The sequence below is a fragment of the Alosa sapidissima genome, chromosome 20, assembly GCF_018492685.1.
Source record: "Alosa sapidissima isolate fAloSap1 chromosome 20, fAloSap1.pri, whole genome shotgun sequence".
Lineage (NCBI taxonomy): Eukaryota > Metazoa > Chordata > Actinopteri > Clupeiformes > Clupeidae > Alosa > Alosa sapidissima.
Genome location: NC_055976.1, coordinates 28,784,968 through 28,802,038, shown reverse-complemented (window position 1 = coordinate 28,802,038; position 17,071 = coordinate 28,784,968). Strand labels below are relative to the sequence as shown.

Below are 17,071 nucleotides of genomic sequence, written 5' to 3'. Positions count from 1 at the left end.
GCATAGTGTTAAAATGGACTCTCACAGAGTTGATTAAACACTGTAAAATTTGAGGAGAATTCCCATTCATAGGCCTAGGCCTATTGATATCACTGTAAACACACACTGATGATTTTGCTACTTAACTGCTGGCCTACAAGCATTCCCAGATAGCAAAATTTGACCGGCCCACCTCTGGCCCACTACCTTGCCTCAGGGTTGCGTGAGTGTTGGCCCAGTTCTGGCTGGGCCTCCAGCCCAACAATGGCCCAGTCACTGATAACTGACACAAACAATTTCCTCTGGCCCAGATGTGGCCCACACACTGTAAAATGACTCTTATTGTTTCTGTTGGCCCTGGTGTGGCCCACACACTGTGAAATGACTGTCATGTATTCTGTTGGCCCAGGTCTGGCCCACTATATAACTGAGTGTTGGCTGAGTGTCGGCTGGGCCTCTGGGCCTGTACTGGCCCACACACTATAAAACTGATCTGACTAAGTGTTGGCTGAGTGTCGGCTGGGCCTCTGGGCCTGTACTGGCCCACACACTATAAAACTGATCTGACTGAGTGTTGGCTGAATGTCGGCTGGGTCCCCGGGCCACATGTGGCCCATTAACTACCAAAAGTAAAAGTAAAAGAAAATAAACACAAATCCAGAACTAGTAATTAAAAGCACAAGCTACTTTTAATAACAAGTTTAACAAACACAACAATAAAACAAACATTTAAAAATTATACAAGCTTTTACATATATACACTTTAGAAATGAAACCAGTTAAAATATACAAGCTACTTTCATCTACAACAATCGACATCTTTCATATTAAAAAACACAAACAATTAAACATTTTAAAACTGTATAATGATTCAAAGAAATTAATTATTCTAAATTAACATTAAACATTTACAGAAATATTCTGTCTCTCTCCCTCACTCACTCTAAAAGAGTAATTCCATTGTCAGTAGTTGTGGGTTGTGAGTTAAGTATTGTGTTAATGCTTTAAATTCTGTATTTTTCTACCATGTACCATGACCTACCCAGCTACACACATGCACACACACTCACTCTCAAAGTATTTTTCAATAGCAGCAACCTTTGCCACGTCCCTTCTCTTTCTGTTGCCTCCACCAGTTTCAGCAGCACTACCAGCCGGGGGTGTCTCCAAACTGAATTTAGGTATAAAAGAATATCACAAGATCATTGTGAAGTCTAAAGCAAGATTTCAACATGTCATCTGTCAGAGAAGTTCTGTTTGTCCACTCAAATATACTTACAGATAGCCACCTCAACTCTCTCAGTTGGGGGTTGATCAAAGAGTTTTTTACATCCATCCTTCAATTTGAGATGCATGGACAGCATGTCATTTCAAAAGAAAAGAAAAATCATTAAATTATTTATCCTTTTACTGTCTGACAAAATATTACTAAAGCCCAGTCTTGCCACTCTGCAGCTGTCTTGGTAACACCTCACTGGTAGTTATTTTGGGCAAATAAGATATTGTGTGATTGTTAAATGCTAATATATTACCAATGACAATCACCAAGAGCAAGACATATTTGTCAACACATACAGACCTGAAGCACAAAGGCTTGTGGACTCTGCTCCAGTTGGTTGGCCATGTTTTCAACAGCGCATTCCTGTTTCCTGCCCACTCCTGTTCTTTGCTGACATAATGGATGAGGCAAACCAAAAGCATCTAAAAATTACACATCACAAAACACAGGCCTAGATGAAAACTGATTCCTATTATTTGGCTCATCTAAACAAAAACATATTACTTATTCTATTAAATCAATGTACAACTTACCAAGAACTCTTCAGGTCTCCTGTTTTTCCAACACAAGAAATGGTTCACAAATGTATGTAGCGTTCTTCATCCAAACTAGTGCAGGTCTCTGGTCAGTGTTGCCTGGATTCTGAGGTGTACATTTCAATAAGTCACAGTAACGTTAGGTTAATGGAAGTATTATGTGTTCAAAATGATTACATGATCACAAACAACCCCTCAGTACAAAATACAGAACAACCTTAAAATATGCCTACTGATTTTGATGAGCTTTACATGACCAGGACAGGACAGGACCCACCCTACCATCTCTCTCACTCACTCACACACACACACAATCCTGCCTGCCTAGTGCCTGAAGTTGGATAGATAACGATGAGATGCCCAATTACCAATCCCTATTCTAAGTCATGCAATACTGGTTCATTGTTAAGCTATTTTTAAAATGATTAGATCACAATTTTCTTTGAAAATCACATAATTGTGCAAGTATAGCTAACGTTACAGCACTGCACGATTTTAGCCTAATAATCATATCATAAACTATCATTATTTCACTGATGAATCGACAGCGTGGCCTCGAGCCATCTGCATCGCTGTGTAGCCTACCCCCAAGCAATATGCAGTTGGCTACACTATTGCCTACACTCTCTATCTGCATATTTCCATTTCCTCTCCTCACACTATGTTGTTGACGATGAGCATCAGAGATGTTGGTCCTCAACAATCCATCATAGCCTACGAGCATGGACCGATAGTCCTAGTCTGGTGACTCTGGTCTAGTGCTTGGACATTTACAGGTTCATCATAAGATATATATGGGTTTTTCTTCCCATTTAAAACTCATGATACTTCCTTGCTTTTCTCTTCTCTTCTAAGCAGATAACATAGATATTTAGATATTTGTGGGCACTGGGGAGCATTCACAGATCCATCAAGTCGCCTGATTAGACAAAGCTACATCTGAAGTTGTTGAGGTGTTTAAAGGGAAAGAGATTCGGGTTTGCGGCAACCACTTTTGTGCATCTCGGTGCAAGTATACATTACTAGCTAACTAACATTTGTAAGGAATTCCTGCCTCTTACGAAGTGAATTGAATTGATGGATAAATTAGTCAAATAACCTGGAACTATGGCTGAGATTTAGAAGTCAGTGTATTCCAGACCACACAAACTATTTTTTTAAAATCTAACTCTAGCTAGCTAACGTTACACAGTGGGCTAACGTTAACTTACGTCCTTCTCTGGGTACAGTCTCACCGCCATCTTGAATTTTAATGTTTATTTCTGAGACTTTTTGTTTTTACAAGCTGTGGACTAAGTACTAAATACCGTTTATGAGAAGAAACACAAACGTAAGTAACAACACCTCGTTAATTTGTCCAGTGGTTTACAGTCAATATGATTGCTGCAAGCTAACTTTAGCTAACGTTAGCTATCAGTGGCTAACTGTTAGCAATGCAACTGACACTAACATTAGCTATCGTGGGCACGACTTTCCACTTAGCATGCCGCTAGTAAACCCCACTCTACTGAGCTAGCAGGGAAGCCAAGCTGGCCGTCGGTAGTGGTGTACTGTTTTAGTTTGCCGTGAAACAGTCTGTTTAGAGTAGTACATATGTTTGACTAGAGGCTTGTTTTGAAATATTAGCTTGAACTTGAGTCGGGAATTCATCCAAATTCACTGATATAGGAAGATTATCTCTCCACAGTAAACTGAAAGGTTACAGAAGGAAAGCTTGCTAGTTATTTTTTGGCTTAGCTAACGTTACCCATGGTAGCCATGTAACTGTTAGCTATGCTAACGTTTGTTAGTTCAGATCATGCCTGCCTAGCTTCCCATAGTATGTGGGTTTAGTTCTAACGTTAACACGGTTGATTTAACAAGCCGTTTAAGAATAACGATAGCATGTTGATTAGGCTTTATGTGAAGGTTTGTCGAGCTCTCATCTGACGTTATGATACGATGCTAGTATCTATAACGTTAGCTTGCGATAACGTTAATATATTGTGTCGTGGCATGGAAAAAAGACAGGCATTGATTGTCTTTTCATCAACCAACCAGTACATTTGCTGACGAGGTTAACGTTAGCACCGGCAAGTAAGAGCAGTTCAAAAGGGCTCTTATGTGGAACAAGTTAGCTAAGCTTCCATTACCACAGTGTTAATAACCTAACCCAAACTAATCGGTGGTTAAGTTTTTCGTTAGCTGCTGGCCGTGGTGCTGGAAGAGGGTTTAATTAGCTAGGGATATCCAGCTGATTGAGCCGAATCCCCTTGATGGAACGACAACTCGTTAGGTAAGTCTATGGTCAGGACTGTGCTAAAATAACCCAACAATCGCTTGCTAATTGCCGATTTAGTCATCACCGGAGATTCATTTTCAAGCTTTAACAGTGGTCAGCCTATGTGCATTTGAAGCTGTGCTAACAGGTTATCTCATTAAGTTGATCTACAAAAGTATCGATACCAGGTTTCCTTGCGGCGTTTGCTTAGACTGGCTAACTTTAAACGTTAACTGTTATCGCATGTTGAAGTGTTGACTGTGTGAGACCTGGCTACCCAGCTTTAACGTTACCCTGTATCAACATAACCCAGCACCATTAATGCTAAGTTAGCTATCGTAATTAACCCTATTCGAACTACTTGCACGGTGATCCTAAGAAGTAACTTATAACCATAGAGTCAGATTATACATTTAGTGTCTTTATGGGTGCCTGATTAGTAGTTAAGATCAAGGAGTTGATGTGAGATGACTGCAAGTAAACAAGGTGTAGCTGCTAGACTAGTTCTACTGTTGAGGTGGGTTGCTAAGCAGGGATGCAGATAACTTTGCTGCTTGGCTCTGTTGCTACAGATATCAGTCAAGTTCCTAACATTAACGTATATCAAGATTTGAGAATCTCCCGAGTCCGATTCTCTCTTTCTTTCCAGTTGATATTCGCGAGCGTTTCTCGGGAATGTCAGAGATTCGGTGGGTGTTATGATATGAAGACGCGAAAGTGTAAACGTTCATTTTCACTTGCCAGTCAACGCTAGCAAGCCCTTAGCTATCGAGCTATGCTATATAGCTACACTATCAATAGCCGCTTATTTACTATTAAAAATAGCAAATTAACACAGTACTAGCAGGCTACATCGTGAAAACGTAATTGGCAGCTACAAGGCGATGGCGATACTTTCACCCGATTTAACGTGCAGATGCTGGAAAATTAACGTCAGTCCTATATGCAGTCTATGGTCCTAACCAATAATGTTAACGTTACCGTGTCATTAACTTGCTTATTATGGAAATTAGGAAACTTGCTCTATTTAAGTATCAACAACGGGACTCTGTATCAACAACGGGACTTCGTACTTTGCGTTCATTGTAGCTCGAACCAGGTAGTTCTAATATATGATCTGAGGTGTGCCAATATTGTTTCGTCTTAAAGCAATATTACCAAATCCGTGCTGACTGCTGGTCATGCCGTTGTTGTTGGCCAGACCTCCACTGTGGGGAGCTAACGTTCTGTTCTGCTTACGACCTAGTCCAGTTTATGAAGTGGAATGCGTGCCTGTTGATGCACTGTTGAGCTCAGTTTGTTTGCATTTTAACAGGTGTTAAAATACAGATTACATTTTCTTTCTGTTGTCTTGCTCTGGCTTTGTAAAAGCGACCTTAAGTATGAGAAAGGCGCTTTATAAATACAACTATTATTTAATCTCATTAAGAACTGTTCAGGAACCTTTGTCACCATTGTTTTAATTATTAAGTCAATGTGGTGATTTTGTGACTGTACCATGTTGTGCCTGTTGTTGCTAACCATAGCTCATCTAGATTGGGTCATATCAGGTTTTATTATAGGGCATTGTCTTTTTGTGATTGAGTGATAAATCCCCCACAAGTTCATATCTGACTTCATCTTAAAGGTGTTGTCTGTCCTGTACTGTTGCTAACAGTAGCCCCCCCCTCCTCTGGTCCCAGCAGGCAGTGCCCCCTGGACCCCGGCCAGCCCCAGCAGCTCCCTCTCCTGCTGGCCTAGATGCCCCAGGCCCAGGCTGGCGGCCGGAGTGACGCGGTTGGGCGAAGCCGAGACCATGGTCCTGAATGGCAGGCGGCAGCAGAGCAGCCGCGTCTCCGGGCAGCAGGCGGGAGGGCAGGCCCGGCCCCCCTCCTCCTCCTCCTCCTCCTCCTCCACCTCCTCCCAGCGCCCCCAGCTACGCCACAGCAGGAGCTCCCCCAGCACACGGAGGGCCAGCCGCAGCCGCAGTGAGTAACGTCACACACAAGACAGATGTTTTAGAGCAGTGTTTAGCCAGGGAAATATTCCTGAGTTGTTCGGGCATGTTCCCATTGATATTGGGCAACCAATTTTTCAGGAGAACTTTAGTCATCAATATGCAAATTGTCATTGAGCGTGGTTCCATGCAGCCAATAATCGTTTTCGATTCAGTTTATTGGGAATAAACCAAATTTGCGTGTGTCTTGTAAACACCTTATTCTGATTAAAATAAACAGAAAAAAGGCCATATTCGGTTTACTAATAAACCGTTTGCACACCCTAGCATATGCCTGGGTAATGAAAACACCTTTAAACGGAATATGCTCCTGAAGGAAGAGTGTAGGCCTGCGCATGCTCAATTTCCACAGAATTAGGATACAATGAACAAATTGCCTCACACACACTTTCCTAATCATGGCGAAACAACGGAGATTTACGTCATCACGTTGGGAGCCAATTTGTGGGCTGCATCGCTGACTGGAATAATGTTGATTGCTATGTAAACAGGACAGGCTATGTAAACAGGTCAAAACGTGACATTCTACTTGCATGTAAACAGGTTAAAAGGAATATTGACATAAATGGAATTTGGGCAATAAACTGATTCAAAACGGTTTATTCCCGGCATGAAAACACGCTCATTGTCATCTAAGATAAACAGCATTATTGCTTTAAGTGTCAAAAGTGTCCCCATGTGTCATCAGGCATGGAATTCATTTTCATAAATAAGGACGCATACTGGTTCGACCAGTTTGTGTTGCAACCAGTATAATGTATTTGAACTGTCTGAATGTGCTGGTAGCTTCATAACAACACTATCACAAGTTTACACTACAAATATGGCGTGGGTGTGTGCACCTGTTTTGACTCTGTGTGTGCCTGTGGTGTGTTGTATGGTTGGATACGGGAGTTATGGAGGGGGAACTGTGTGTGTGTGTGTGTGTATATTTGTGTGTGTGTGTGTGTGTGTGTATGTGTTTGTGTGTATAGTGTGTGTGTGTACCTGTTCCTGTTCAGACTCTGTATGTCTTTGATGTGTTGTAGGGTTGGGTGCGGGGGCTCTTGAGGGGGAGCGGCGCCATGCTCCGTCCTCGGCGATGAAGGCCAGGGAGCTGTGTGAGAATGACGACCTGTCCACCTGCCTCATCGTCGACCCCTACCTGGGCTTCCAGACTCACAAGATGAACCCAAGGTACGGCCTCAGCACCTGGACACACCAGGCCATTGGTAGAGAGATAGATAGCTAGATAGATAATTACATTATTCATCTCCAGATGGAAATGGCAGTGTTAAGTAGTAGCAGTAGTAGTAATTTACATACATTTCCCAAAAAACACACATTTTACACAAAACATTCACAGGTAGTACACAAAATAGTGTAAAACTATACATATGGATGGTATATAAACATATAAATAAAAAAATATATGAGTATAAATAATACATTCATATAAATGATATGTCTTGGTGTGTAAATTAAGTAGTCGATGCTCAGATGATTAGTCTCCTCTCCCAGCCCAGTGGGGAGTTATTGGACACTGTTATTGCAGTGGGCACGAATGACATCTGGTAGAGGTCCTTGTTTCAGTGAAGTCAGACAAGCCTCCAACTGAACACGCACTGCTCTTTTACCATTAGGTTGTGCTGGGAGTGTATAAGTATAAGTATAAGTAAGTATATATACTCTTTTGATCCCGTGAGGGAAATTTGGTCTCTGCATTTATCCCAATCTGTGAATTAGTGAAACACACACAGCACACAGTGTACACACAGTGAGGTGAAGCACACACTAATCCCGGCGCAGTGAGCTGCCTGCATCAACAGCGGCGCTCGGGTGAGGGGTTAGGTGCCTTGCTCAAGGGCACTTCAGCCGTGCCTACTGGTCGGGGTTCGAACCGGCAACCCTCCGGTTACAGGTCCAAAGTGCTAACCAGTAGGCCACGGCTGCCCCTTGTGTGTGGAGCATTGTCCGTTATATTCAGCAGTTAGTGCAGCATGCCTGTATTTGTAATATAGCTACAAATGTTTGTTAAGTTCTAAGTACATTTTTCCCCCTAAAACAGTGCAATGTATTAGGTAATCCTGTAATGTTCAGGTTCATGCATTTGTAATATCTCTTGTGACGTGATTGGGTGATATTTTTGTCCTTTAGGTTTCGGCCAATCAAAGGCAGACAGGAGGAACTGAAGGATGTGATTGAGCGCTTCAAGAAGCACGACAACCTGGAGAAAGCCTTCAAGGCCCTGACGGCAGGAGACTGGACCCGCAGCCACCTCCAGCACAAGAGCAAAGCCCAGGAGAAACTCTTCAAAGAGCACGTGGGTGACCAGGAGTCAAGGATGCAAACATCTTTATTGTCTTTATCATACAGTAATAGAATATTTACTTGAGTTAGAGGCTCATACGACTCATAAATAATATGCTAAGCTGCATTATCAGGCTGTGACAGCCTGTTTACCATGCATATAAATGTGCTCTGTTGTGCTCTGAGCGCACACACACACACACACACACACACACACACAGTGACTCACTGCCTCGTAGTCACCATACACTAAATGAGAACAGAGATGCTCAAAATGCACAGTTTACAGTCATGCGTGAAGTACTCGGCAGATTAATAATATATAGCATACATGAAGTACTCAACAGACTAATAATATGATGGCTGTGTAGGAAATGTGTTCTATATAGATGCTGCCAAAAAAGTGTTTTGGGAGACACATGCCCTACATTTATTTAAATGTCATACTTAAATCAGATATCTGATACAATGTTCTTTTTTGTTTTTGCAGGTATTTGTTTACTTGCGCATGTTTGCAACCAACAGCGGGTTCGAGATTTTACCCTGTAACCGCTACTCGTCAGAGATGAACGGAGCCAAAATAGTTGCAACTAAAGAGTGGTAAGAGCTTACAGCAAGCTAAACACTAGGCTTACATGGTACTGATGTAGCAGCTAGCTAAACACTAGGCTTACATGGTACTGATGTAGCAGCTAAAACACTAGGCTTACATGGTACTGATGTAGCAGCTAAAACACTAGGCTTACATGGTACTGATGTAGCAGCTAGCTAAACACTAGGCTTACATGGTACTGATGTAGCAGCTAGCTAAACACTAGGCTTACATGGTACTGATGTAGCAGCTAGCTAAACACTAGGCTTACATGGTACTGATGTAGCAGCTAGCTAAACACTAGGCTTACATGGTACTGATGTAACAGCTAGCTAAACACTAGGCTTACATGGTACTGATGTAGCAGCTAGCTAAACACTAGGCTTACATGGTACTGATGTAACAGCTAGCTAAACACTAGGCTTACATGGTGCTGACTGGCAAACTACCTGAGCTACACTACACCTTTCAAAAGGGCAGGGATTATTTACAGAACTATAACATGGAGAGTTAGCGTCATAGTGACATGCATACATACAGATTCAGGGGGAAATATCTGTTAATGTCAGAGCGATTGTGTTTGTGATTGCGTTTGATGTGCAGTGTGGGCTTGTTGGCTTGTTGTCTCTGCAGGAAGCGTAATGATAAGATTGAGTATCTGGTGGGCTGCATCGCCGAGATGTCTGCCAGCGAGGAGAAGAACCTGCTGCGGCACGGCGAGAACGACTTCAGCGTCATGTACTCCACACGCAAGAACTGCGCTCAGCTGTGGCTGGGGCCCGCTGCATTTATTAACCATGGTGCGGACACACACACACACACACACAAACAAACCTGTTAAACCAGAGAACCCCATTCTCTCTGATTCTTTATCAATCATGTGAATGTGCATATATACACACGGTTTGGTGAAGTCAACCATAGTATGCACACACACACACACACACACACACACACACACACACCTGTTAGTGAAACCAGAGACCCCATCCTTCACATATTACTCAGATACAAAACAATGTGACCTATTACCCACCAATTCTTTCCCGTTTAAAAGATATGCTTGTGAACAAAGTATTTGACCAAATTTATTCAGTGATTTTAATCAGAAAAAGCTGATGCGTAGCTTTTGACTTGGACTGAGGTTTGTTCATATAATTGTTTTTGTTTTTTTTTCTCCTTTGAATTTCAGACTGCCGGCCAAACTGTAAGGTAAGTTTTCTCTGAGATCCTACCTCTGAGTTTTCCGCCTTCCATACACTGAGCTGCATGTTTGTGTACAGGATTGTTTACTTGTTGTCTAAGAGCGTTTTTCTTCTGCAGTTCGTCTCCACAGGCAGAGACTCAGCGTGTGTCAAAGTTCTCCGAGATATCGAGCCAGGCGAAGAAATCTCTTGTTACTATGGAGACGGCTTCTTTGGGGACAACAATGAGTATTGTGAATGCTACACCTGTGAAAGGTATCAGTCAGCACCAGCCTAAAATGTCATACTTTCACATAAACAGTATGTTCGATATAAGTAAGTAAGAAAATAAATGGTAACACTTTACTTGACAGTATTGACATGAGTGACATGACACTGTCATGAATGTGTCATAAACAAGTCATAAACGTTTATGACCTAACACTTCTGTTATTAAGTGACATTCGGTTTTTGTCATAACAAATTAGGGTTAGGATTAGGGTTGGGGTTCATGTGTTCATGTCACTCTTATGTCGATACTGTCAAGTAAAGTGTTACCAATAAATTATGTAAGTTGCTAAGAAATAACCAAATGTAAGTTGTGGGTGAGGAATGTTTATGGGTATTACTGAGGAGGCCTTGTTTTTTGTTTTATATATTAATCACTTCCACAGAAGCATAAGTGGAATGGAAAGTTGTGTGTATCAGATGGTAGATGCTGTACAACTACAGAAATATAAAAGAAGTGGTATCTTGTAGAATGTTATGGTCCCTACAGATTCTCTCTCTCTCGCTCTCACTCTCACTTTTTATGTATGTGTTACTGTAAGTTGCCTTGGAAATAGGCATTAAAAAGCCATTAAATGTAAATGTATGTGCGTGTTTCCAGACGAGGCACGGGCGCGTTTAAGTCGAAGGCTGGTCTACCGGTGGCAGCTCCGGTCATCAACAGCAAGTACGCCCTGCGGGAGACGGACCGCCGACTCAACCGGCTCAAGAAGATGGGCGAGAGCAGCCAGCACTCAGACACACACTCCGTTGGCTCGCACACTGACGCTGAGACTCAGGAATCACCACAGACACACTCATGTAAGCAGCTTACACACACACAACATTCTTAAATACACACTCCGTTGGCTCGCACACCGACGCTGAGATTCAGGAATCACCACAGACACACTCATGTAAGCAGCTTACACACACACACACAAACACACACACACACACACACACACACACACGACATTCTTAAATACACACTCCGTTGGCTCGCACACCGACACTGAGACTCAGGAATCACCACAGACACACTCATGTAAGCAGCTTACACACACACACACACACACACACACACACTCTTAAACACTCCGTGGGCTCACATCATGTAAGCTGACATCATGTAAGCTGCTCAGGTGACACTGACTCTAATGAATCACTGAACCAACAGTACACACACACACATACACACACACACACACACACACACACAAAGTCAGCTTAGACACTAAGTTGTACAGGTTGAGGCATGCTGAAACACACACACACACACACACTTCACATGATGTTATTGTTGAAGCATGAGCAAGAACACATGAGTTTTCAAAATCACATGTCTGAAACATGTAATCTCAAATGATCTCACTCACTGACTCTTAGCCACACACAGCCTGCTGATGGGAGCAACATGACTGACATGACATGACATGTTTGCCGGTTAGAATATCTTGCTCTCTACCTATTACACATTACATATTATTATTATTATTATTATTATTATTATTATTATTAGAAATTCGAGTGAAAAGCCTGAAAATTCTGAACGTTTTGCTGACACTTGGCACACAAGGTCAGAGTTAAAATCCAAACAAACACACTTGTCTTACAAAACAATACAACAAACAAAAAGGAGAGAGAAAAAAATGACTAGCCAAAGGAGAAGCACCCTGAGAAGGCAGTCTGAAGGCAGTCTGTGTTTAACCCCATTTTACACACTCATGGAGTCTTCAAACAAGTCAGCTTCAGTCCTGTGTGTCCCACCCTGCATGACGGAAGAGAGAGACAGAGAGAGAGACAGAGACAGAGAGTCCCCCTGTAGGCAGCACTGTAGTCTCTAGTCTGAGTGTTGTATCCAGTGAAGCAGTGAAATGAAAACCCCTTGTTGTTGTTCCGCACCCTCAGCAGCGCAGAAACGCTTCCCCAGCCCCGGCCTGAAGCTGAGCCGGACCCGCAGCAGAACCCAAACACGACAGAACCAGAACTCTCTGTCCAAACCTCCCAGCTCTACCTCACCCGCCAAAGCTGCGACGGTACCCCCAACCACCAGCAGCAGCAGCAGCAACAGTGGGCGTCGGCTGTCCAAGAGGCACCATCGCTCCCGGTCCAAACGGGCCCCCCACCCCACCGCTCCGGCCCCCACCCCCACCAGCGTCCGGCTGCGCAGCCAAGGCCGCGCGCGAGGCGGGGGCCAGCACAAGACCCCCCCGGCACCCCCGAGGGCCACCCGACTGACGCTCTGCCACAGCATCAAGCAGGAGGCGCTGGAGCTGGAGCTGGGGGTGGGGGCCGAGCGCGCCTGCGGCTACAGGACTCGTAGGCTGACGCGCACGCTCCTGAAGGAGCAGCAGGAGGCAGCCGACAGGGCGGAGGGTGGGGAGGTCGTGGGGTCAGGGGTCAAACACGAGCCCCACGTTCCGGACACCACGCACCTGGGCGGGATCGTCATCAAGACAGAGCCCGCGGACATGGAGGAGTACCTCCAGCACGGCTCAGGTGTGGCCCCGCCCAGCCAGGACCTCCCAGCCAATCACAGCATGCAGGCAGCGCCACGACGGCTGACCCGTCTGCGATCTGATAGGACAGTCAAACAGGAAGAGGAGGGGACTCTTTGCCCTCCAACGTTCCCCCCTACAAAGTCTTGCCCCTCCCCTTCCCCGAGCCCTGGGGCGCTCAGCCAATCAGTCATTTCGAAAGACTTGAATCACCGCGGAAACGGTGCTTCGTCGAGTCGCAAGGGGAAGAAGAAGCGCAAGCACCGCTTGGTTCGCTACGACGCGCTGCTCATCGAGGACAGCAGCGGCATCCCCAAGCTTACCCTGCGTCGCCGCAACGATAGCGGCAGTGGGCGGCGGAAGAGTCGGAAGGCCTCAGCGAGCGCGTCAACCTCTCAGAAGAGCCCCCGCCGACCTGCCTCCCCCTCCTCCTCCTCGTCCAAAATCAGCATCAAGTTCCGCAAGAAGCGCCACGCCGGCTGGGGCGGCGCCTACGTGGCACACCTCAACAACGGCTTCGGCCCCAACGGCAGCGCCGTCGCCCACGGCAACCACACCAAGCTGAAGATCCAGCTGAAACGCGAGGAGGAGGAGCAGCAGGTGACGCAGTCGCACACGGCACTTGGCCCCGCCCCCACCACACGCCCCGCGCTCAGTGGCAGCACGCCACCTGTAGGCACCAGAGAGCTGCTGCAGCAGCAACAGCAGCAGCAGCAACGCGACTCCCGCGGCAGCAGGAAACACCGTGCCCACCCGCCCCCTGCCCCTACGCTCTCCTCCTCCTCTTCAGAGGAAGAAGAGGAGGAGGAGGAAGATGAGGAGGATGCTGACGACTTTGACGACTTCTTCCCATTGCCGGCGCCAAAGCGCCTGCGGCTGATCTTGGGGAAGGATTCCATCGACATTGACATCTCCTCCAGGAGGAGACAGGACCAGGCGCTCCGCCTCCACACCTGACATCGCCCCCTCATGGGTCACATGACTCCAGCAGGGGCCCTCGGTGCTTAGCACCACCCACAATCAGCCCCACAGGTGTTGATGTAAAAAAGGTTTTTAGTCCTGTTGAGACCCGTTGTGTATGAACCTCTCACTCAAGTCAGTGGACATTCTGTAAATTATACAATGAAAAAAGAAATCATACCATAAGTCAAAGCACTTCTGTTTTGTAAGATAAAAAGGAAGATGTAGAATATATAAGTGTTGGTAAAAGCTGCCCTTGCAGATTTATATAAATATATAATTTTTTCTTTTTTCTTTTTTTTTTTTTCTATTGTCATTTGTTTTGGTGCTGTTTTTCGTTGAAACTGAATTTGTTTCTTGAAAGGTCGTGGAAGATGACCTTTCACATGCTGATGTAAGAGGGAAATGGGATGTCAAAGGAAGACCGGGTCCAGAGATGCCCCATCACCACCCCCACGGTGCTGGAGTGTGTGAGGGCTTTGTGTTCCCAAGACATATCCCCCTCCCCACCCTCCCCATCACATTCTTACACACACACACACACACACACACACACACACACACACAGGCAGAGTCAGCTCAGACACTACGCGGTACAGGTTGAGGCGTGCTGACGCACAGACACGCACACACGTGACTCCTGTGTGGTCAGTAGGACCCGCACCAATGAATAAATAAATATAAATAAATCAATAAATATAATGTGTATGAGGACACATGCCAGTACATCTCTAGCGGCGGTGTAGCAGTGCCCAGACAAGTCTTAGCTAGCATCACAGATTGATTTAGAACTTTCTGATGGGCACTGTGTGTCTTCTCTGTGGTCCAGATGACCGGATCAGCCCTCTTATCACATCATGCATTTATAATAGCCATGCCTTTTTGATCGCATGCGGCAGATATGTTGAAAAACTCACCCTCAAAGGACTCGTATCAAGGAGAAAATTGGTACACACACACGTTTGGAATGGTAATGCTCTTGGATATGTCTGAGGGAATGCAAAGCCCACTGGCACACCCAAACACACTACACACACTACACACACAGGACTCCAATGGTGCTGTTGGATATATGATAATGAACATGCACACACGGGAGTCATAGTGGTGCTGTTAGACATGTACACCTCACACACACACACTCAGCAGGGTGTGACAGCTGACTGAACCCCTCAGACTGTGTGTGTGCGCGAGAGTGAATTGGTAAATGAAAACTGTCACGCTGCATTCTGGTCTGAAAGCTGAAAGGAACCCAAACCTATGTAGAAAGACAAACAGTACTGGGAGTTGTTGTTGTTGTTCTGTATATGGTATATCATTTTGGATGTTTTTTTTTTTTATGCCACCAATTCCAGGAAAAGTGTTTGTTTTACCTGCTGAAGTAACTTAGACTGGTGCATCTCCCTTCGTCTGTTTTACAGAGGTCCTGGCAGCTCACCTCACGGCCCCCAGTCAGTCAGCATCCACAGCAATGTGAACCCCCCCCCCCCAGTACAGCTACAGTAATCAACCACACAGGAAGTGATGTAATGTGAACCCCAAGTACAGCTACAGTATTCACCACACAGGAAGTGATGTAATGTGAACCCCCAGTACAGCTACAGTAATAACCACACAGGAAGTGATGAAATGTGAATCCCCCAGGGTTGACACTATAACCACCACACAGGAAGTTGTGGTGGTGGTGGTTGTTGGGTCTGGTAGCACCTGCTTTTACTATCATGTATAGCACAACGTGTATAATTCAGCCATGAGTCATTTTGACGGAGGTCTTTAGAGGGTACAATAACCCAGTTCTAATGGAAGAATCTAGCACATAGAACACCAAAATGCTGAAGGTTGGGTTCTGCACAGTTAGTACAGTATGTGTGTGAGCTTGGACATAAAGGAACCCACTGCTGTAGATGTGGTGTATTCATGGGCTTATATTGTTTCTCTGCAGTCTGACCATATCTCATCATGAGTCCAGTTGGAAAGTGTACAAGTTCCTAATCATAGACCTGTTGGACTGGAACACTACTGGTTTTAATATGCATCTGAGTCCAGTGCGGACGGTTCCGGTTCCGCTCGGAACCCACTGAACTGGATCTATATGGTTTTTAACAGCATCACACAGCCATTTCCACACAGCACTTGGTGCCTTAAGCGACTCCGACTCCAGGATGCGAACATCATCTCCATCTGACAGGACTCAAGCCCCCAGCATGGGGAAATCCTCATTCACTGTCTGGCCACCCAAAACCCTCTCCCCCATGATGTGTGTGTGTGTGTGCGTGTGTGCGTGCGTGCGTGCGTGTGTGTGTGTGTCTATCTGTTTATGTATGTGTGCATGCGCGCGCATATTTTTATGTATATGTGTGTGTGTGTATATGCTGAATGTTTGGACCCCTTTCCCCACATAGCAGCTGCCTGTGGCTCAGGTCCGATCTCCTGCTGACCCGGTGCTGATCTGATGTGGGTCTGGCACTGACCCGCTATTGGTCCAATTAGTCTCAGTTCCAGTCCTCATATGGTGTGGGCCTGGTGCTGACCCTGGTACCGTGCTGGTCTGGCCCTGTGCTGTTCTGAGTCTGCTGTTATCTGGGACCTCTGCTTTTTTGCTCACGCCACCAGCAGTAGGCCCTGTGCGTGCGTCCGTGTGTGTGTGCGAGCGAGTGTGTGTGTGTCCAGACCTACGCTGACTCTTGGCCAGGTCAGAGCCGTATCTCAGCCAGGTCGCCCCCCCCCCCCCTCCGGCTTTACTTGATCCTCCAGCTGTCCTCTCCATTGCCCCTGTACAGACGTCTGTGGGAAAGATCCCTTTTAAAGACTGTGTGAATAGTTTGCTGACAAACAAGTGTTACAAGGACACAGGTGACACTGACCCAGAGTTTTGAAGAGACAAAACTGTCTTATTGTGTACAACATGCGGACATATTGTACTTATTTAACAGTTTTGAATACTTGAAAGCAAGATAAAAGTTTCTTTGCGAGAAAAAAAAAAGCAGTCTCCTGTATTACTATGTGTAGAGAAAAAATACTGTGTATTTGTGGCCTTTTCCATGCCTCATTTTTCTCTTGTTGATGTCCAGCAGGTTCTTTCAAGAGCAAGATTGGGAAGGGAAATTGAAACATAAATTGGTCACCCACGGCTGTCTGAAAAGTGTTTTTTTTTTTTCTTTTTCAAATCTATTTGAAATTGCTCTTGTGTACAAGGTACCACAACTTAAAGAGTAGGCCTAGCCTATT

General features: G+C 45.1%; 1 protein-coding gene and 1 long non-coding RNA gene across 16 annotated transcripts; one reads left to right on the top strand and one right to left on the bottom strand.

The window, feature by feature from the left end:
- Positions 1 to 777: 777 nt before the first annotated feature.
- LOC121694905 lies at positions 778 to 5,261 on the bottom strand. 3 transcript variants are annotated; one of them, XR_006025939.1, is made up of 5 exons: positions 5,213 to 5,261; positions 1,792 to 1,900; positions 1,559 to 1,680; positions 1,259 to 1,316; positions 778 to 1,150 (listed from the first exon to the last, which is right to left on the bottom strand). It is a non-coding gene; the product is annotated as an uncharacterized LOC121694905 (long non-coding RNA). The 3 variants fall into 3 exon arrangements; XR_006025941.1 differs by having other exon boundaries at positions 1,559 to 1,648; XR_006025940.1 differs by lacking the exon at positions 5,213 to 5,261 and adding an exon at positions 3,006 to 3,087.
- Positions 2,988 to 16,972, top strand: LOC121694871 (histone-lysine N-methyltransferase KMT5B-like). Of its 13 annotated transcripts, none has more exons than XR_006025919.1 (11): positions 2,988 to 3,124; positions 5,740 to 6,021; positions 7,079 to 7,226; positions 8,187 to 8,352; positions 8,830 to 8,939; positions 9,565 to 9,731; positions 10,124 to 10,143; positions 10,255 to 10,391; positions 11,005 to 11,204; positions 12,294 to 13,915; positions 14,208 to 16,972. XR_006025919.1 is itself a non-coding variant. In XM_042075249.1 (9 exons), coding segments are annotated over exons 1-9 (1,122 nt in total). In that variant the 5' UTR covers positions 5,737 to 5,849; the 3' UTR covers positions 15,267 to 16,972. The 13 variants fall into 13 exon arrangements, 3 of the variants coding, with proteins under 3 accessions (XP_041931183.1, XP_041931182.1, XP_041931181.1); XR_006025917.1 differs by having other exon boundaries at positions 2,995 to 3,124; positions 5,737 to 6,021; XR_006025916.1 differs by lacking the exon at positions 2,988 to 3,124 and adding an exon at positions 3,287 to 4,069.
- The last annotated feature ends 99 nt before the right edge of the window (positions 16,973 to 17,071 follow it).